A 21,841-nucleotide genomic window follows, 5' to 3' on the forward strand; every position below is an offset into this window, starting at 1 on the left:
AAGAAATACTGAAAGTCCTGTTACTTTTGATATCAGCATGAAAATATTTCAAAGACAGTAACCCCAAATGAAAAAATTCCAAGTATGTTTTCATAAACAACCAGGAATTTTAAGTTGTCGTTTGGAGCAGAGAAAGACATTAATATTTAACAAAAAAAGGATATCAACTTAAACAGAGATCATGTCCAAAAATTAGTTTATGTACAGATATATATATACACATTATATATACATATATACATATATGTATACATACAAATATATGTACTTTGCCATTATTCAATTTTGAATTAAAAATAAGAACACTTTGTCATGTTTATATTTCAAAGATGCTAAATACAGCCCTAGTAGAGTTATGCCTAAGATAAGTATAATGCATTTTTTATCATCCTGAAAGCATTTGTTCCATAAAAAAAAATACAGAGAAGTAAAGTATATCAAGCAAGGTGACAGATAAACCATTATCCTTTCAAAAATCAAACTGCATTTTTGCTGACAAGGTAAAAGACTTACTGAAATAGGCAAAAGGTGGTCTGCACTTATAGAACCCGGCTTTCCTCAATGCCTGGAAGTGTAAAGCACACCAAACTTCTCCCATTCTACCAATGCACATCCCTCAAGTGCATGTGCCAGAGGCAGAGCAAGCCTGCCTTCAGAACCACAGAGGAAACTCCTCAGAAGCAGACCTCCTATTATGTGTTGAACTGCGCCCTCCGCCCCCCCCCAAAAAACATGGTAAAGTCCTAACCCCGCAGTACTTGTGAATGTGACCTTATTTGGCAATAGAGTGCTGGCAGATGTAACCAAGTTAAGATGTAGTTATCGGGGTAAGCCCTAATCCAGCGGCTGATATCCTTATGAGACGAGGGAAATGTGGGCAGAGACACACACAGGGAAGATGTGAAGATGGGAGCAGAGACAGCAGGGATGCTGCCGCAGGCCAAGGAATGCCTGAGGCACCAGAAAGAAGCTGGAGGAGGCAAGGGATGATTCTTCTCTAGAGGCTTTGGAGGGAGCACAGCCCTGCCTACACCTTGATTCCAGACTTCTGGGCTCCAAAATTGCAAGAGAACAAGTTTCTGTTGTTTTAAGTCACTTAGTTTACCGTACTTTGTTATGGCTGGCCTAGAAAAGGAGAAGACAGCAAGACAAGGTACCAAGTAGATACAACTTTTAGGTTCATTTGGGCCATTAACTATCCCTTAAAGGATAAACATTCCGAAATTTCCACAAAGCTTAGTCCTTGGGTGTGAGGTGTCTAACAAGGGCAGGTCTCCTGTCCATATCGCATTGAGAAAAATATCCCATTCTCTGGAGAAGTGCTCCTGTCCCCTAGTGGGAAGGAAGACATTAAAAGAATATATGAGGTGGGGGGACATACAGGGAGTTTAATAATATAATCAAATAAACACACAGCTTAAACTGGAGAATTGTTTGTCATTTATCAACACATCACAAAGATTCAAACTTGAAACGTAAATAACCTGACATCGCACAACCCTGTTCTGGCTAAGAATAAATGATCTTCCTCTGGGTATAATGCTATGTAAGAATTAAAATCTTCATCCAGTCAAAGCCTCAAGCTGCACTTATATTCCCAGACAAGATGGAAAAACATGCATTGAAAATGAAGGCTTCCAATAACATCCAGGAATCTAGTAGGTTTATCAATTTAAATAAGAGTAGTCACTTCGGCTTTCAGAGGGTGAGATGGACCAGCATAAAACTAATTGTGACATTCTTAACATATGCTAATTAAATATAAATACTTCCTGGTATTTAGGAGAAAAGGTATGCTCATTCAAAACCTTGTCTTAAGCCCGACAACATAGCAGAAAGAATATTTTTAAACCAAAAATGTCTTTTGTAAGCCTTGACAAGGAACATAACTTAGATCAAAACTGACAAAATATATCCTCAAAAAGAAGCTGGAATTGAATGGTGCAGAAGAAAAGCACTAAGACTCCAGGACATCTTAGGCAAGTTAAGAAAATTCTCACACATTTCAATACAACTGCCATCATCTGCTAAATTTAGAGAATTATTGCAGTTTCACAAGTATGGATTATTCACAAATACAATTTTTTTTCTCTCTGATTAAATGAGCCCTCCCGGGTAAAGCTGTCATCTCTAACTCAGGTTAATTTGAGGAAACCTGGTTTTTCCAGATGGCATCCAGGAGAGCAGACAGCTAATATGAGACTACATTCCAAGTTTTTATCTTACCATGGAGTGCAAGAGCTGTTACCCCCTGAGCTCACTTTGATCCATTTCTTAAATCAGACTTCTATGGAATTCGCACTATTCCTAAAATATCACATTTCTCCATCAGAAAACTACTGGTATTATCCTGAGAGTCTGCAATAGTCTGCTGTAAACCTGGCCGAACCACCTTCCTGGCTGTACAGTACACAACATATAAAATCCCAGCACATCCTATGTCTTTACCGCATCAAACGCATGGCTGATGTAGTGCCCGAAAGCTTACCTGTCCTTCACATTAGTTTAAGAAACTGCACTACAAATCTCGACTATTTTGCACCTCCAGCCGGGAGCTGTTCACCTGCCAAAATGCAGTTTAATTAAACAACCTTTCATCATATTTCCAGTCTTCTCATTTGTGGATGTGCAGCTGTGCTCCAAGCATCTTTTTCATACTCTAAGACAATGTCTTGGAAAGTAAAACTTCACATGAATTTCTCAGTCGTAATAGTTAAGGAGACCACCTATCTCCGAAAACTGGAACATCTAACCCAGAGATGTTCAATAGGCAGAATGACCCAGTATGAACAACCACAGCAACCTTACAAAAATACAATCCACATTAAATTTCCACCCAGTTTTCTCAATCCAGCCTGCACTCTGAAATCATCTAAAGCCACTCTTCATAAATGTTGACGCCAGATCCCATCCCATGCCGACTGAATCAGAATCACTGGGAGGAGGACTCAGGCACTAGAATCCTTTAAAAGCTCCCCAAGGTGATGCTAATGTTCAACTGTAATTGAGAAGTACTGATCTAGACCAGGGCGCCGCAAGCTTTTTCGGGAAAGGACCATATTATGAATATTTTAGGCCCTGTAGGCATGGAGTCTGTTGCAACCACACAGCTCTGCGGCTCAGGCACACAAGTAGCCACAGACAAGACATAAACGGACCAGCGTGGCTGTGTCCCAATACCATTATACTTAGGAGTGCTGAAATTTGGATTTTATGTAACTTTTCCATGTCACTAAATGTTGTTGTTCTTTGGATTATTTTTTCAATCATTTAAAAATTTAGCTTGCAAGCCATACAAAAACAGATGGCTGGCCAGATTTGGCCGGGCCATGGTCTACTGACCCCTGATCTACACGGCACACTGAATACACTTCTCCTTGATCTTTTCTCAAAAACAACTATTTTTGGGTTTGTTTTTTTTTTCAACTCAGTGACTCACTCAATCCGTCCCGGAAAAGATCCCCTTCAAAGCATGAATACCTTCAGATTCGAGCTGGTCCAGGCCATACGAGGCGGCTGTGTTAACATAGCTAATGGGGGGAGCAGGAGTTCTTCTCTGGGAAGACGCCTCGGGGTCAGCAAGTTCTGGAGAAGCGCTGGGTGCCTCCTCCATTATTCCAGGGGGCGTCACTGGAGAACCCACAAGAGGTGTGAACAGCTCCTCATTCGGCCCTGTGACTGTGTCCGTTAGGTCTGCCAAACACAAGAGACACAACTTAACCCAAAGAGGATCATTATGGGAAATGTCTACATGTGCTTTTACTTCTTAAGCAAGAAATAACTGATGAAACCACTAACTTACATACAGTAAGTTTGGCACCGAGACCAGCTCCCCTTCCCACACTGCATCGGTCCAGCTCCCCAAGGCAAACACTGTATCTTCCAGGAAAACATACCGTCTCAAATCAGAACTTTGTTTTTAAATTTTAATCTCCCATTTATTCTATTGACAATATTACAGATTTCATAGGATTTTATATAACCTATTACCAAAGGTAGAAAATTTAACAAAAATTTATTTAAATATATGCCAAAGACTTTTTTTTAAGTCAAGTCAAAGAGTAAGAGCTTCAATCTGTGTCTGGAATATGTTCAATTTCAAAGCAGCCAAATTTAGCCCCTGGTATTCTCAAATCTAGGAACTCAAGAATACTAGTATTTTACAAGCTTGGTTGGTCATCAGAATCTCTTGAAGTAATTTTTTTAAGTTGTTGATTGTCATACTTTCTACATATCCCAACTTACTGAATCAGAACCCCCTTGGTGATAAAGCCTGAGAACCTATTTGTAACAGCTCCCAGGCTATGGATCCAGAAATTCTCATACACATTGCTGTTGGCAGTATAAATGGGTGCAACAATTCTAGAAAGCACTTAGGCACTGTCTCCTAAAGTCAAATAGTCATATGCCCCATGGCCAGCAATTCAGTTCCTAGGTATATACCCAAGAGAATGTCCTACACATGTGCACTGGAGAGTATGCAACAGAATATTCATGGCAGCCGTGTTCACAACAGCCAAACCTGGCAATGACCCAAATGCAAATCACTAGGAGAGACTGGATGAAGATTAAGTGAACAGACTGTGATATAATTTCACAATGGAATATTATAAGCAGTCAAAATGAAAGAACCATAGTAAGTAAATATTAGCCATAGAATATTAAGTAAAAAAAAAGTCCCCAGAAGAGTATCTACAGCACAATATTTTTATAAAGTAAAAAACAACTAAAATGTTTAATTGTATAATATTAGAAGTAAAAATAGACATGATAAAACTAAAAGAAAAGGCAGTCCAGGAAATGGCAAACACAAGATTCAGGCTGACGGTTAAACAGGAGGAAGGGGTTTAGGTGGGAAGGGTCATGGGGTTACCTGTACTTTACTGACAAGACCCTAGGGGTGTTCCTCTTGTGGGCAGGGAAAGCAGAATTAGAAGGTATTTATTACATTGCTAAAGATTACTTAGTTAATAAATAAAAGTGGGCTTTAATTAGGCCAATGATGCAACAGAGATGTGAAGTCCAAAAATAATTATTAAATAATAATAATTTTTATAATTCCCAGGTGATTCTGATGATCACCCAGGTTTGAAAACTTTACTGTCCTCAAGATATCAGAGCATCTCCACTTTGTGTACATTATTTCAAATCCTTAAAATAAACTATAAGACAGGTAGGCATTAGTCAGAGATGAACAAACCAAGGCTCAGAGACATTAAGAAACTTGCTTGAAGCCACAAAACCAGTGAGGGCCAAAGCTGGGATTCAAACCCAGGCCCTTGCTGTTTCACCCCGGGCTCCTAGAAGCCTAAGTTGTCAAATTTAGGAGAGAGTTCTCAGAAGGCCTGGCCTTCTCGGGCCTCAGAGATGAGCCGCCAAAAGATTTTACTTGTAAACTAACCCCCTGTCCTTTTAGGCTGCACCACATCTCTCCAAACGAGAGTTCACCTACCTTTCCCTCCAGGTATGTGTGTGGACCCTGGTGACAGGGCCATCTGTCCCACTCATTCTATTCCTTATCAACTCAGAAAAGGTCCACCCCCCAAAACGCCGAGTCCAATACCCTGCCTTACAGACCTTCCATAGCAGGAGTAATTTCAAAAGACGGAGGGACGGCTGTAGTTGAAACTGTTGTGGCCAGAGGCTCCCATCTCCCCGACAGCTGAGTCACACCAGGAACATCAGCTGTGGCCGAGGGGGCCTCCTGTCCTTCCTCAGTCTCCACATCCTCTCTGGTAACCTCGAGGGTAGAAACCTGCTGCTCTTGTGTCACTGAAGATAAAGTGGCGTCTGCTTCTTGAACAGCTGTTGTCATCTCTTGAGTGATGACGTCTTAAAAGGGGGGAAACAACATTTTAAAATAAATTAAATCCCTATACCTGAAAAAGTCACTGTATAACTAATACTTAAAAAAAAAAAAAAAGGAGCCAGGTGTTTCAGGGAATAAGAAGGCAGAGGGATGGCTCAGAAACAAACTGCCAGTAAATAAATGTTCCCCGTGTCACTGTCGTCAGGAGGGGTGAATCAATCTAAGACAGAGATAAAGATGTTAATATTTTTAAAAAACATAAAATAAAATCTAAAACAAAACAGGAAGATCAACAGCTGAGCTCCCTTTTAAGCATATCAACATCATCAGTTCATTAAGAAATAAATTATACAGAACTAAATTTCAAAACTTCTCAAAAGCATTTGTATGTATTAATTTTTGATTTGCATTCCTGAATGGGAAAGGGAAGTTGACATTTTGAATTAAAGAAATAGTAATTAAAATCACCAATGTGTGCTGAGTTTCTATTAGGTGCCATACACACACACTGCCACATGCATGATGGGCATTATCTTATTTAATCTTCCCATATGTAAAAAGGGCAAGGAGTTACTAATATCATTTCATGGAAGCTTACGTATCATAGCAGTCAAGAATGCAGGCTCTACACTATTTACGACAGTCAAGACATGGAAGCAAACTAAATATCCATCAACAGATGACTGGATAAAGAAGTTGTACTATGTATATGCATATATATATATAGCAATATATATATCACTTGTGGTATATACATATATGGTATATCTATAATAAATATATTATACATAGGTAGTAATATATACCTATAATATATAGGTAATATATATATATATCTGTGATCTATATATACATATATATACACACACACATAAGTTGTGGTATGTGTATGTATATATATGCATACACACACACACACATGCACACAATGAATACTGCTCAGCCATAAAAAATAATAAAATAATACCACTTGCAGCAATATGGATGGACCTGAAGATCATCATACTAAGTGAAGTAAGCCAGAAAGAGAAAGAAGAATATCATATGCTATCACTTATATGTGAAATCTAAAAAAAGGACACAAATGAACTTATTTACAAAACAGAAACAGACTCACAGACATAGAAAACAAACTTATGGTTATTAAAGGGGAAAGCAGGAGAGGATAAATTAAGAGCTTGGGATTAACAGATATAAACTACTGTATATAAAACAGACAAACAGAGTCCTACTGTATAGAACAGGGAACTATATTCAATATCTTGTAATAGCCTATAATAAAAAAGAACATGAAAAGATATATATATATGTATAACTAAATCACTATGCTGTGCACCAGAACTTAACACAACATTGTAAACCGATTCTACTCCAATAAAAAAAAATCCAGGTTTAGAGCCAATACGCCTGGGTCTCAATTCTGACTCAGTCACTACTAGCTGTGTGACCATGAACGAATTACTTAGTATCTCTGGGACTTGAGCTTCCTCAGCTGTAAAATGGAAATAATAATAGTATCTATTTAATAGAGTTTTAATAAAGATTAAATCAGATAACACATGTAAAAATACTTAGTCCGTGCCTAGTGCTTGGTAAGTATTCAATAAGTATCAGCTGTTATTACCCCATTTTACAAACAACTGAGGCATAGAAAAGGTAAAGAATCTGACTAAGGTTACATAGTTAGTGCTCTGAACCGCTGTGCTAATGGTGCCCATTGCCAGATGCGTGGATAAACAAGATGTGATACACACACATATACAGCAATATTATTCAGCCATGTCATTGCCCAAGGAACAACTTGGAGTGGCCTCTGTAGAAGGTCTACATTTGCACTGAGATCATAAAACTGAATGAAAGAGACCTGTGGGGTATGACGTATCTATCACAGGCCCACTTTCTTTACAACGTTATAGCCCCCTCAAATGTGTTGTTACAGACTATTTATAAGGGTCAATATCTGCCTCCTTCTTAGGGAGGAGCTATGCTGGAAATTTCAAATACTGAGCCAGTACAAAAACTTAATTTCTAGAAGACTACATTATCTCCATTTTTTTTACATACTAATTCTAGATACTTAGCATATTAGCAAGTCCAGTAAATAATGCAATGAGCAATAGCATTCTAGGAATAGCTGAGAAGATAATACATAGTTTTATCATTTTAAGCAGTATACACTCCTTATGTGGCCCTCATTTTTGAAAGCATAATGAACACTTTTGAGAAAAAATACACAAAAGTAAATGTTCACTCTACGTTCATAATTTCATGAAATTGCAAGAAATATCAAAAGGGCACAGTACTTTGAATAAGTGACTGCTGTTAAAGAAAAAAGAGTGAGAACTAGAAATAGTAATGGGAATTTTAAAAATAGCATTCAAAGTTTCTCTGCATCTCTCATTCTTCCTAATTACTATAGAGGAAAAAATATGATGAGTTATTACAGATTATGTTTAAAATCTGATCTTCAAGTGAACCAGCTGAATCAGAGGACTGATTATAATCTCAGGATCCTCATCTGTTCATAGTACCCAAAAACACCAAGAAATCAGTGTGTTCCCTGAAGAAGACAATGTTCTATGTAGTTCCTGGGCCCTAAAATGAATGGCATTTGCGTTGTTTACTTCTGAAAAATACTTGTAATCACCAGAAAATGGGTAGAAAAGCTTTTTGGCTATTCTCTCACTACTGCTGTCAATAATCTCAATTTTTCTTATTATTTTTAACTCTACAAAACAACTAAATGAGTAAAGTTGAAAGGAATTATTTGACCGTTCCTCTCTTTACCAAGAACATTTAGAAGCTTTTTGATGAATTTGGACAAGGCAGTCAGAACGGATAATTCCAGGCTGAGTTGTTCTCTATCTTCATTGACTCATCCAATGAACAGGTATTTATTGAGCACCTACTGTGTGCCATATATTGTGCTATGTGCTGGGAATAAAAAGAAGCTGCCTGTCAAAAGACTGTAGTTAAAAGTGAAGTAAGCCAGAAAGAGAAAGAAAAATGCCATATGACATCTCTCACATGCAGAATTTTTAAAAAGAAAAAAGAAGACACTGATGAACTTATTTATCTACAAAACAGAGACAGACTCACATAGTAAACAATTTTATGGTTACCAAGGGGGAAAGGGGGTGGGAAGGGATAAATTGGGAATTTGAGATTTGCAGATACTAACTAACTATATATAAAATAAATAAACAACAAGCTTCTTCCGTATAGCACAGGGAACTAGATTCAATATCTTATAGTAACCTATAATGAAAAAGCATATGAAATGAATATATGTATGTATATGTATGATTGAAATATTATGCTGTACACCAGAAATTGACACATTGTAAATTGACTACAGTTCAATTAAAAAAAAAAAAGACTGAGGGGGAGGGTGTAGCTCAGTGGTTGAGTGCCTGCTTAGCATGCACGAGGTCCTGGGTTCAATCCCCAGTACCTCCATTAAAATAATAAGTAAGTAAATAAATAAATAAATGAGTACCTAATTACCTCTCTCCACCAAAATAAAATTTAAAAAAAAAAGACTGTAGTTAAGTGAGGCAATTATGACTAAGTAAGGAGCATATTCAATACGCAAAAACATAATCAGACAATTACCAAATACATTTTACTTTTTAGGCTGTATTAATAGAAGCTAATGCCAATGGAGTACATAAGACTCATGGATTCAATTGTGCAGTGAACAGTCTGGAATTATGTGATTTAATGCTTCAGGAATATCTTAAAGCATTATGGAGAATTGAAGTAAACTTCTTGTTTGGTCATATCTAATATCCTCCCAGTCACATGGACCCAACTCTCTTAATGGAATTTAAAAACCAACTTACAAAACATTCTCTGGAAGCGTCCATGAAAACCTCCAGTATACTAGGTCTTGGGGTCTTTTCAAAGTGAACTGGATGTGTAAAATTCAATCCTTTACCATTTTAATTCAATCTTGATGACACTTTATAAAACATATTACTAATTTGATATTTTCCATTAATGAGGCTACTGAGCTGAAGTAACAGCTGTACATATTCCAAAACAAGTTGGAATGATCAGATGCATGTTTCACTAAGTCTTCCCATCCCCATGCTGCTTCTGACCAACTACACATAATAAAGGAAAAACACGATCCGTCAACAACCAATGCAAGGACTGTCAGCTAGTAACATGCACAGACGTAGCGGCCAAGAGAAAGTAAAAAGTGCAGAATCAAACCAGCAGAGAAGATTTATCTGTATTGGGTTTTTTTCCCCTCACTTCTAGACGATTTTCTTTTTGGGAAAACAGCTCATACGGTTGATATTGTGAGATAAATATTTACTTACCTACAGCCTTTTGGTAAGAAATATCAGGGATGTGAGTGAGTACTTTTTACAACAATGTGTAAGTAAGTATTCTACACTGTTTATTTCACCATTTAAACATACAGCTAATTTTTTTTTACATTTTCCTGTATATTTACACATTTTTATAACAAAATATTTGAAAAATATTCATCTCTATTAGGGTTTCTCAGTGCTACTGACCTCTTGGCTCAGACAAATCTTTGTTGTGGGGGCTGTGTGTGTACCTAACAGCACTTTTGGCCTCTACCCACTAGACGCCCTCTGTCGTGACGAACAAAAATGTCTCCAGAAATAGGTGATGAAGATTAAAAGGTACAAATTTCCAGCTGCAAGATAAATGAGTCACAGGTGGGGAATAAGTCAATAATTAAGAAACATCTTTGTAAGGTGACAGATGGTAACTAAACATATCATGGTGATCACTTTGAAATGTACAGAAGTATCAAATCACTATGTTGTGCACCTAACTAGCTAGGAACTAACATGGTGCTGTCAATTATACTTCAAAAACAAACGAACAAACAAACTCATAGAAAAAGAGATCAGATTTGTGGTTATTAGAGGCAAAGGGTGGAGGGAGAGGAAACTGAATGAAGGCGGTCAAAAGGTACAACCTTCTAGTTATAAGATAAATAAGTTCTAGGGATGTTCAACATCATGAATATAATTAACACTGCTGTATGTTATATATGAAAGTTGTTAAGTGAGTAAATTCTAAGAGTTTTCCTCACAAGGAAAAAACTATTTTTCTATTTCTTTAATTTTGTATTTATATGAGATGATGGATGTTCACTAAACTTACCATGTTAATCACTTCATGCTGTTTGTAAGTCAGACCATTATGCTGTGCACCTTAAACTTACACAGTACCATATGTCAATTACATTTCAATAAAACTGGGAAAAAACGTCTCCAAACATTGCCAAATGATGGGAGGAGACACAAATTATTCCCAGTTGAATACCACTGGTCTATACGCAAGGATTATATTTGGATGTAATTTTTATATAAAATGTATTTTTATTTATTTACTTTTGTTTTTCATTAACACCTAGATAACTTATTTCTAAATTATCACTTAAAAAACATAAAACAACTAAAACTAATAAATGTTTTATGTCAATTATAACTCAATTTTTAAAAAATAGAAACATTTCAAATTAAACAAAGCTTTTTTTCTCCTTCTTTTACCTTTAAATGTATTTCCCAATGGTCGATATGCCTCAGACTCATATTCTGAGATGGAAACAGTGGTCTTTAAGAAGAACATGGCATTATTTTCCTGGGTGGATTCCATGAATTCTGCAGTATTTTGAACGTTTATGACAGAGACCTTCCCATCTTCCATTAGACTTGTGGGAGTAAAGAAACTTTGATCTGTGAAGGCAGATGATTTCTCATCTCCATGTGTTATTAGCAGGGCTGTCCCCATGTGTGTTTCCCCTTCAGGCAGCCTCAGAGCCACACCCGCAGCCTCTGTCAAAGTTTTGCCCCCTTCCATGCCTTCCATGCCATCATCAGTTACTAGGGCTGTCTGAGACGTTTCCATTCTCACCTGAGTCTCCTCTGTATTATCTACGAGCTTTGGGGTCTTTATCTGGCTTACACTCTCTAATTTGGTGTCATCCCACTCATCACTTACGACGGAGGCAGCTGGAACAGCTGTCCTGACACTCACTGTGCCATCTGGGGCTCCCAGCAGGCTGTCAGTTTCTGGCTTAGCACTCAGGGTGGACTCGGAGGTCATGAGCCAGTGTTTGGTGGCAGTAGCCTGGGTATTATCAACTGTCATCTGGGAAAGTTCAGTGCCTGCTTTGGGCTCAGTACCAGGAAAAGAAACTGTCTTATGCTCTGGGTCTGTTTCAAATTTCTCAGCCCTTGGATTGGTGGTTAGCATTTCTTTAGTATTCACAAGGGATAAAGGTGAATGTCCCAGACTCACTCCTTCCTGACTTTCAGTTGCAAACAACTGATCATCCACATAGTGCAGAAAACCTCGTGTTGCTTCAGTGGTTCCCTCCACAATGGGCTGAATGATGGTACTATGGAAGGGTTCCTCGTTCTCATCAATATTCAGAGCAGCAGTTGGGGTGATAGGGTTGGTTAACATGGCCTTGGAAAGCCGGCTTTCGGGAGACATTCTCTCTGGCAGGCTGGAACTAAACATTTCTTCCCTTCCTGGGACCACTGGCTCAGTAGCAGTGTAAATGGCAGAGCTATCAGGCTGCATGAGCCTAACTCCTGGAGGAGGAGTTTCTTTATTAGTAGGGAATTCTTCATTTAAAGACGTTGTTGATGGCCCTCCTAACACTGTCATTGGATCTTCAGAGACTGGAGTGCACTTTGAAGTGATGGAGTTACTTTCTAGGTCATCTGTGTTCATCCTCTCAGAATGCCTTTTTTCTGCATGAACAGGTGCTATCTGCCTTCTTTCCATCCTGGGGAAGGCCAGACATTGTGTGGCAACATTGAGAAGCAGAAGGCTGTTGAAAGCCAGACAAATGTGCACTGCAATTGGTCCGCTCATAGTGGAAGAGAAATGTGCACATAAATTGGCAGAGTTGACAATTCCTGTAATTGAGTCCTGCAGAAAAATAAAGCATATCAGAACTGCCATATAAATATATTTTGTAAATAAGCCCCTTAAAATTAAACCGTAAGTAAAATAATCTCCTTGACCTCATGCTCAGAGACAGTACATAGGAAAGGCTGTTCTATTTCTCTGTACCTTTGAGACATGGTTAACCCAGTTCATTTTTCCCTGCTAAATTTTGCAGCTGATTTAACTTGAAGCTCTCTAGAAAAGGGTACACATAGTTCAAGTCCTAGGTTCATTGTTTTTTAAATATCTACTTGAAATAAACTATCCTTAAAGTCACATTTGTAATATTCTCCTCGAATTCTATGAATCATGTAGTCAAATGACTAGAAATAGCAACATGTCTAGGATATAGAAAGTAAATCTTAACATTTACTTATAGTACTTTCACAGAATCTTTTAAGTATGTTTTAAAATGTATTGAATATCATCATAAAATACCGAATACTAGTTTTATTCAAGAGTTTTTTAAAGCATATAATTGATTTTCAATTAAAATTTGTCTTGAAAATACTTAAATTATTTATTTTCTCTGCAACAACTATAAAAATTAGGTTTTTATAGGCAAAATCTTTGTCTCAAAAAAAAAAGATTAGAAAAGGGAAAATAGTTAAGCAATGTAAATAAGTGTGTTTCTTGAAAAAAACTTTTTAAGACAACCAAAACACATTTTAAATTAGCAATCTTTACTGAATACACATTACTGTAAGATTAAGATTTAGTGCACTTTTTTAAACTACTCACACTCTCGTTACAACTAAAATTACATCAAAACTGCTCATTTTCCCCAAAACTTAAGGGTTTTATGTCTTTTTATCTATTTTGGTGAGTAGGACCCTTTCTATTCCCATCATCAGAAAGTCCTCAGATACTGTTTTCTAGAAACTTAAACCCTGGTATGAAAATTCTAAATCTAAATGTAAAGACTTATCTTTATAAAAGCCATTCTTTTCCTTTCTTCTACATCTAATCATAAAACTATCTGGGTTAGGCACACGACGTGCACACATAAAATATAAAAATTTACATTTCATAAGGCCTTCTGCCCTTAAGAAGTCCAAAGCTTCCACATGCTATCCCATTTAGTCTTACAGCCTCCTTTTGAGTCAGAGAAAATGCCAAGTGCTTAGGGCAAGATCTAGACAGTGGAAGAGAAAGAGTAGGTTGAATTTTTTCACATGAGGAAAGAGGAATCTATGGATTCAGAGCTGAAGCCTCTTGCTGAACTACCAGCACCACGTGAATGAATTATCTTGGAAGCAGCTCCCCCAGCCCCCAGTCAAGCCTTCAGATGACTGTAGCCCGAGCTGACATCTTGACTGCAACTTCCTGAGAGACCCTGAGTCAGCACCACCCAGCTAAGCTACTCCCAAATTCCTACACACAGGCATGGGATGAAATAATAAATATTTTTTGCCATCAAGTTAGGTGTAATTTTTTACACAGAAACCTTGAGTCACAGTACTCTGAGAGAATACAGGAATGGGGTGATGTCATGAGGTGCCACATGCAGAAAAGGAACAGCATTTCAGGGATCATACATTTAGAAGTAGAAGAAGACTGAAGCCAGAGATGACTGGAAGAAAAGTAAGCCACCCACCCAAGAATCCCCAGACATAGTGGAAGGGATGCTAGATGCCCCCCTGCGTAGGATGAGGGCTTGGAACAACTGGATTAAATATTAAACTACACACAGGCTAGCTACCATTGTTTTAAAAGGAGAGACTATGGGAAAGATATTTAGTAAAGAGGGAATAGCATGTGAACATTCTGGACATTATCCCCATACTTCAGCTGAGCCAGCAGGCATCCCAGTTCACGGGCAGGTAACTGACTGGGTAACAGTATTTGACCTGCTGCCTCTATTTTCCTTTCTTAAAACAAAAACATAGGATCGCTGTGAAGCAAGAGTGCTCACAGCTGATGAAACTACACCTTTGGTTTCTGAACAGACAAGCTGAAGTATAAACTACAGAGTCAAAGATACGTAAAAGCTATTGAACTCTCTGGCTCATTTCTAATCCATTCAGAGGGCTGCCCTTTCCTGTACAAATAGTTTTCCCATTCAGTGAAATCTTACCAAACACCCCAGAAAATCGAGGGTGTGGCCTAAAAGCTTGGTTTCCATGATTCTATGCTTCTGGATAAAAACCTAAGAGCAATGGCCATCATGAGGGGCAGTAGAGTTTAGAGGGACATGGACTGGCATCAGAAAAACGACCCGTAGCTTGATTGCTGTTAAAACATACTATGTGATGCTGTACAAATAGCCTCAGTTTCTCCTTTAACAGAATAAGGAGTTAAACAAAATAATTGAAATCCCTTCTTTCCCCATGATTTCATTTTTATATTGTATGTATAGAACACAAAACAAAAATACAAATGTTTTCATTTTGCCATCAAACAGGCAAGGCACCCAAATGATTGCATGAATGCTTCACATTTTATTTATATGTTCCAGAGACATGTGGACTGAGGGGAGAATTTTATGAACAAATCGGATTTGGAGGGTAGTGGGGGACAAACAATACAGATTTAATATAACCTCTATTGCCTTTCCAAGACAGATTTTTTTCCTTCAAGGTTTCATTTTCCCTAGATCTTGAGGTTTAGGATTTCTGTGTGAAGGGAATTCTGCCTTTGCTCCAGAAGACTTTCCTTCTGTAACGAAGTGCCGGCCACCTGCTTTCTAAATCCAATTACAGCAGAAAAAGTGGTGTGAACCACACGCCTATTCTGTGCCTGTGTATTGCAGCCTTATGCTCCTTCTCCCCACTATTCAAAGTGATGCCTGAACTTGAAAAGAAGTGGAAAAGATAGCCTGTGAGGGACGGCAGCAGGGAACACATCTGCAACTCAGATAAATTGGTAGATGACCTTCAAGCTCCTGGTCTTTCTCCATCTTTCAAAGCACAGCACAGGTTCAGAGAGCCCCTCCTAGGAGTTGGATATCCCCCACTGGGAGCTGCATGACATTAGGGAATAAATATGGAAAGGCTGACCGATGTCAGTTCAATGATGTTATTTCCAAACCTAAATAACCACGTGCAATCATATTTTTGAAGGCTATACACCTTTTTTTTTTCCTCGACATTGTCTCCTGTCCTTGTCAAAGTACCTGGCACGGGGAAATGCTTAGTAAATACTGGCTGAACAAACAGATGAATGTCTATAGTTGGAGGACAGGGAGGGAGAGGAGATTTCACTGCTTACTAGAAATTGTGTCTTAATTACCCTAAATTAATTCAAATATCAGAGTATTTAATAAATAAACATTCCTCTGACTTTTCCCTTACACTCTGACTATGGACGCTCCTTTCTTTTCAATCTATCCATTGGTGCAAATTAATTCAGATAAATGAACTCTAACCCAACTGCTAATGGATAGTGGATATTCCTTTCTAATAGCTTAAAAAGCATCCCTTTCTGAGCAAGTCAGTAGCACTTTGTCTGTCATTCGCTATCAAGGTATCCTAATGGCTTGGCAGTGCTCCGAACAATTTACTGGGTTTCTGCCACCAGTGAACAGATAAGCTGTTCTGTCAAGCATTATCTTTGACAATCTTAAATAGATACAGTCCAGAATCTGTTTCTTTGTCGAGTCTAGGCATATTCGAGTTTCAAAGACAAATGAAAGACAACCCAAAATACACAGCCTGAGCCACCCTGTTTGACTTAATAATCAGGTTTAAAAAAAAAAAAAAACTTGGCACTGGAAATAGACACAACATTGTAAACTGACTATAACTCAATTTTAAAAAAAGTTAAAAAAAAAACACTTCGTCAATATTTTTCCAACTGAAATATATGCTGCTCTTGTTCAGCGCATTAACAAAATGGAGACACAAAAGGGAACCAGTGTGTTAAATCATTCTCATCAGTGACAACGCTACTTTTTCCGAAGGAAACTGAGTTTCATGTATAATATATAAGGAACGTGAGCACTGCCTTAAGGGTATTCAAGAAAGGGAAGGCCTGTAGAGGATGCCAAAAAAAAAAAAAGCTGGTGACAGTCTGCCTAATATTTTCCTTTTCTTGGGATAAACACAAATACCATAAAGAGTTGGTGTGGGGTTTGGGGAAGAAAGCTCAGATTTTCACTGTCTACTGGATGTTACTCAGATGCTATCTCAAACACACACAGCATCCGCATCTAAACTGTGGGGTCATCGTGGACTCTTCTCTCCTATAGATGCTAGATTCACAACTTCTGCAGATTCTTCCCTTATAGTATCTCTTGGAATTGTCCCTCCTTGAGGACACTAGACTATCATTATTTTAATTGCCTCTTAATCAATGATCCTGTTCAGACTCTCTCCCCTCCACTCCATTTTATATAATCCAGATGGTTTATCCTTAAGAATAAAAACAACAATAATCACTCAACAATGGCTACTATTTGGAGGATGCCAAGTGCTTTAAGTACTTTATATAAATTATCTTACTTAATCCTTTACAATAACCTAATGAGCTAGGTACTACCATTATCCCCTTTTTGTTTGTTTGTTTTGTTTAGACGAGAAAACTACCAGCGTATAGAGGTTAATTAACTTACCTATGTGATTGTGTCTGTTTTTGAAATTGTGAATTCTGGCAGACATTAACTTTCCTGCCTTTGCCACCACAACTTTCTACCTTCCCAAAACATATCATTTAATGTCCCCAAACATACAATTGCCAAACTCTATATCTGGAATGCCACCCCACACCACCAGTGCCCAGCACAAACACCATTGCCAGCTGGGTATATTGTCCTCTTAGGCACCTTGCTCATTTCAGCTTCCTAAGTTTTGCACACACCACTGCATTAACCAGAATGAACATTCCCTCTTTCTTCCCTTCCCTAGGTATCCAAACCCTGACCCCCCAGGTCATGTCCTGTTTACTACCTGCTATCACAAAAATGCCTGGCCAATTCTTTTCTCATCCTTTTCCCAGCTTCTCTAGCACAAATCGTCATGTCTGTTAAGTCTCATCACTTCAAATAAGATCATGTTCTTTGCATGCAAACACTGGTCTTTTAGCTTCCTTTGTTTGCCATATAATTCCTAATAATGGTAGACACATAGGGGAGATGTTCAATAAACATTTACTGGCGTGAAGTGACTATAAATAAGCATTGAAGCACATGATAAAGAATGTTCAGAATCTCCTTTTTATACTGTAATATGTTCAATGACAGTTTATGGTCTGTCCATGTTGGTCTGTTTTGTTCATCCCCTAGTCACTTCTGGCTACTTATTCAATGTGTCATTTTAATAACAGTAATCATTTCTGTATTCTCATTTCTGCTATACTTTAGGTTTTCAGTTTATTTCATTTAAAAAAAAATAGATCACCAGGAACAAGGGACAAGCCTCAGAGCTTCAGGTCAACTTGCTTTTCAATTACCCCTTCACCTTTCAAAACCCAATTAGTAATTCTTTGATTGATAATGGGAAAAGGAAACTCTTTCCCTTCTTTGTGCCTCAACGATCTATCCATTTGGTGTTTTTCCTAAAGATTATTTTGTCGCTGTCTTATCTTTTCTTTTCTTAATTCTTAAGGCTCTCGTTGCCAACACTATTTCACTTGTCTGAGGCTGAGCTTATCAAGACTCTGACCCTATTAACCCAGCTGCGGCACACAGCATTAAGGTGCCCCATTTCTGATTCCCTGCGCAACTGACAACAGCCACTGGCCTGATATATTGGCTTTAAGATCACCTGACCCTAGCCATCCTTCACTGTAAATTAAGTGGCTAGAGTGTCAGACAATCCTTTCAGTAGCATGTTCAACCACAGTGGGAGGAGAGAGAATAGAGTAACCACAAGAAAAAGCAGAGTCTCCCAGGAGGAAAGTGGCATCAGAGCTGACAGGGAAGAGGGTAAGTAGGCTGGAGTCAAGACGGTTACTCTGGGCACTGCCAGCAAAGTGCTTTACCATTTCTGCAGACCTCAACTAAGTTCTATATATTGAGCCCACAAGCTTTATTCACTCCAATGTAGCGATGAAGATAAATGAAGCTATCTGTGTTTACTACTCCTAGTGCACCAGTCTGTCCCTGATGAAAAAAAAAAAAAAGCTAGACATGAAGATTTAAAAGCTGGCTTCGAGTTCCAGCTCTACCTTGGGAAAATCACTGAAACTCAGTTTCCTCATTGCAAAATGGAGATAATAGTGCTCATTTTGTTTTCTTCAAAGGTGGAAGAGAGATGACAAAGTGATGATAGACATAAAAAATGGTTCTAAGAAAAATTTTAAGTATTGTACCATTCAAGGCATATGCGTGTGGTACTGTCACGCATCCCCCTCAAAATACAGACACACGAACAGCTTGAGGAATCCATAGCATCCCTTTTCTCCTTGAGATATTTCCAAGGAGCTTCCCCTCTCAGCTTTTCATGGAGACAAAGTGACCTGGGAATTGTCTGATGTTTGCAGAATTCCGTCCTAATCAATCTTGATCAACAAGCTCTTGTCCCTCTATCACACCACTCTTGTCAATGACCCAATGTGACACTTCGTTTCTGTTTTTTTTTGGTCCCAAACCTCATTTGCTTGACAAGATCTCTAACTACTAGCTGGCATTTAAAGAGAAAGTAATCCCCAGGTAGACACTTCAAGGATTAAATATAATTTCTAACATTTCAAGCTGAAATGTGATTCAGATGCTTTTCTTATAATCACCAAGAAAACACAATATGAAAAAACAGGACTGACCACACATCTTAATTAGAGAATGAGCTTCCATTTTACAGAAATTAAACTCAGGTTCTCTCTGAACAGCCAGCTTCCCTGTGTGAGAATAAACAGAACTCAACGAACAAAAATACAATTCCCTACACAAGCTTTCAGGCAAACATCTGCTGAATAGAAAGTGAAGTATACCTTTAGCTGACAAGTAGAAATTTTCCACAACAGGTAAGCCTACCTTCCTCATTTTGATCCTATACTTATGTACTTCTACTTAGCATCAAACCGTTCCTGTAAAATCAAATTACGGTACTGAAAGGTCTAGCAGGACATGCCAGAATATAAGAAGCCTCCCATAAAAACGAAGACAAATCCACATCTCCCTAATTGGCTCTGTTGCTGTAGCTACCTTAGACTTGCTGAGTCTTGGGAGTTTTGTGAATAAACACAATCAGTATCAAGTCTGCTGCAAGTGTGCTTGGTTCATTATTATGACAAACACAACAACTCTACCTCATTCATAAGAGTAAGTCAGGCTACCCTTAAATCTCTGCTATGCGTAAATGTTCTGATTCTGTGAAATCTCACCCGGGTTTTCAGTTTCGTGCAATAGATGCTACAATGGGATTCCACCCGCGAGTAGCACTAGTCGGTCAGCGACTGACTCTGTGGGCGTGTAAACGAGACTCCTTGGAGCCCCAACAGCATCACTGGGGATCAAGGAAATACACAAAAAGGAGAGGAGACATGCAAATCTGGTCACACATTTTGCTCCCTACGGAAGAAATCCTTCAGAAGTCTATGGATGGTTTTGTGAGCCACCCCCCTTTCTTCTTAAGTTTCAAACTAAAACTTATAGAAAGAAGGCAGGCTCTTTAAAGCAGCCTCTCTCCTCTCCTCCACAATAGCTCTACACAGAAATGAGGTGCCAAGATCCTGGCAGATACTCGGGATCAGCTTGAGAAGACAAACATTTCTTATCATGGAGAACTCCAAACACTTGAGGGTCCTATATTTTGTGCCCCCGCTCCCTTTTTCGCCAGCCAGGCTCTATATGTTAGGAAGGTTCTGTCAGTGACCAGGTTCTGTCAGGTTCTGTCAGTGACCAGTGACCAGTGACCAGGACGCACATGCGACATCTGGACACCTCCAGGCAGCACCTCGCAACCATTCTGGAGTCTAACCCTCAGGCCCTCGTTCCAATTAACTGACCTTTCCAAGGAGCATCTTCCTGCCTCTGGGGGAACGGTCAGGGTCTGAGCAAGGAGGTTCCGTGACACCTCTGCGCTAAACACTCAACTATTTGTTTTCTGCAAAGTAGCAGAACACGTTTCGGTAGCCACCGCAGCCCCTATTCGCTCCTCAGCTGCTGGGCACTGGCTGGCGTCGGGGACACTGCAACCGATGCTTTGAAAGGATCAAATCTTAGTCTTCGGGAACTTCTCTACCACCGCTGTGAGACTGAGAGGGGGGGGAGAGAAGAAAGAAAGCCCACACAAAAGCAGCCAGCTCTGCAAGCTCCGCCAGCACAAAGGCCCGCTCGCTGGTGCGGAGCAGTGAGGCTGAGCTGGAGCGAGGAGTGCGGCCAGTCCTCCCAGGCCTGCGCGCCGCGCCCCACGCTCCCGGAGCTGCCCCCGCGCCCCCTGCGCCTGGGCTTCGCGTTCCGGCGGGGGCGCAGGGCGCACGCCTGGCGCGCCCCGGGCTGCCGCGCGCCCCGGACTGCAACGCTCACAGGGCGGCCCCGTGCCGCCAGGGGCTCCGGCTCCGGCTCTGACCCGGCGCCCGGTTGCAGCCGCGGCCGCCCGAGTGGCAGAAGCCCGACCCGTCCTCACCTGTGCGCCTTCAGCCGAGCAGCGCGCAGAAGAGAGCAGCGGCGCCCGCGTTCGGCATCCCCACGGCGGCCCCTGCAGGGGTGGCGGCTCCCTCCGCTGTCTGGGACGCCAGGGGGAGGGCACTTCGCCTTGTTGCTTATTCATGAGGCCGCGACTCCGGCTAGGGATTGGACGCTAGGAGTATGTGCCCGCCCAGGCTCGGCGGGCACAGACAACCGATGCCGTCGCCCCACGCCCCTCGGCGTCCACTTCCCCGCCTCCGCTCCGGCGCTGGGGACCGAGCCGCCGGGGCGAGTCCTACCAGAGTCCGGGCTCCCGGGACCCTTTCGGAGACTCCCTGCCGTCCCGATCGTCTTCGCAGCCTGGTCTGCGGAATCTCTCCCTTAGTGCCTACAGAGAAAAGACCAGGGCACCGGTTTTTCTAGAGGAGCCCGAATTTCTCTGGTCCCTGGCTGAGGCGAGGGGCATATATCGGAAGCCGCAGAATGTTCCTTGTGAAAACCATATGGCTTAGCAGTGCCTCTAAGTAGGACCCACAAAGTGGGTAGCCCTACACAAAGTGTTCCCTTCTCAA

The 21,841-nt window shown here is 40.0% G+C and overlaps 1 protein-coding gene across 2 annotated transcripts in view; it reads right to left on the reverse strand.

The window, feature by feature from the left end:
* ARMH4 (armadillo like helical domain containing 4) overlaps window positions 1–21,393 on the reverse strand; it is a 119,349-nt gene extending 97,956 nt beyond the window's left edge. For both annotated transcript variants that reach the window (XM_031679082.2, XM_031679081.2), the window contains exons 1-4: window positions 21,268–21,393; window positions 11,353–12,745; window positions 5,578–5,832; window positions 3,481–3,693 (exon numbers count right to left, since the gene is read on the reverse strand). In XM_031679082.2, the coding sequence (XP_031534942.1) occupies window positions 3,481–3,693; window positions 5,578–5,832; window positions 11,353–12,688 (1,804 nt within the window). In that variant the 5' untranslated portion in view covers window positions 12,689–12,745; window positions 21,268–21,393. The remainder of the gene's footprint in view (window positions 1–3,480; window positions 3,694–5,577; window positions 5,833–11,352; window positions 12,746–21,267) is intronic.
* Between the last annotated feature and the right edge of the window lie 448 nt (window positions 21,394–21,841).

Source organism: Vicugna pacos, chromosome 6 (assembly GCF_048564905.1).
Source record: "Vicugna pacos chromosome 6, VicPac4, whole genome shotgun sequence".
NCBI classification, from domain to species: Eukaryota; Metazoa; Chordata; class Mammalia; order Artiodactyla; family Camelidae; genus Vicugna; species Vicugna pacos.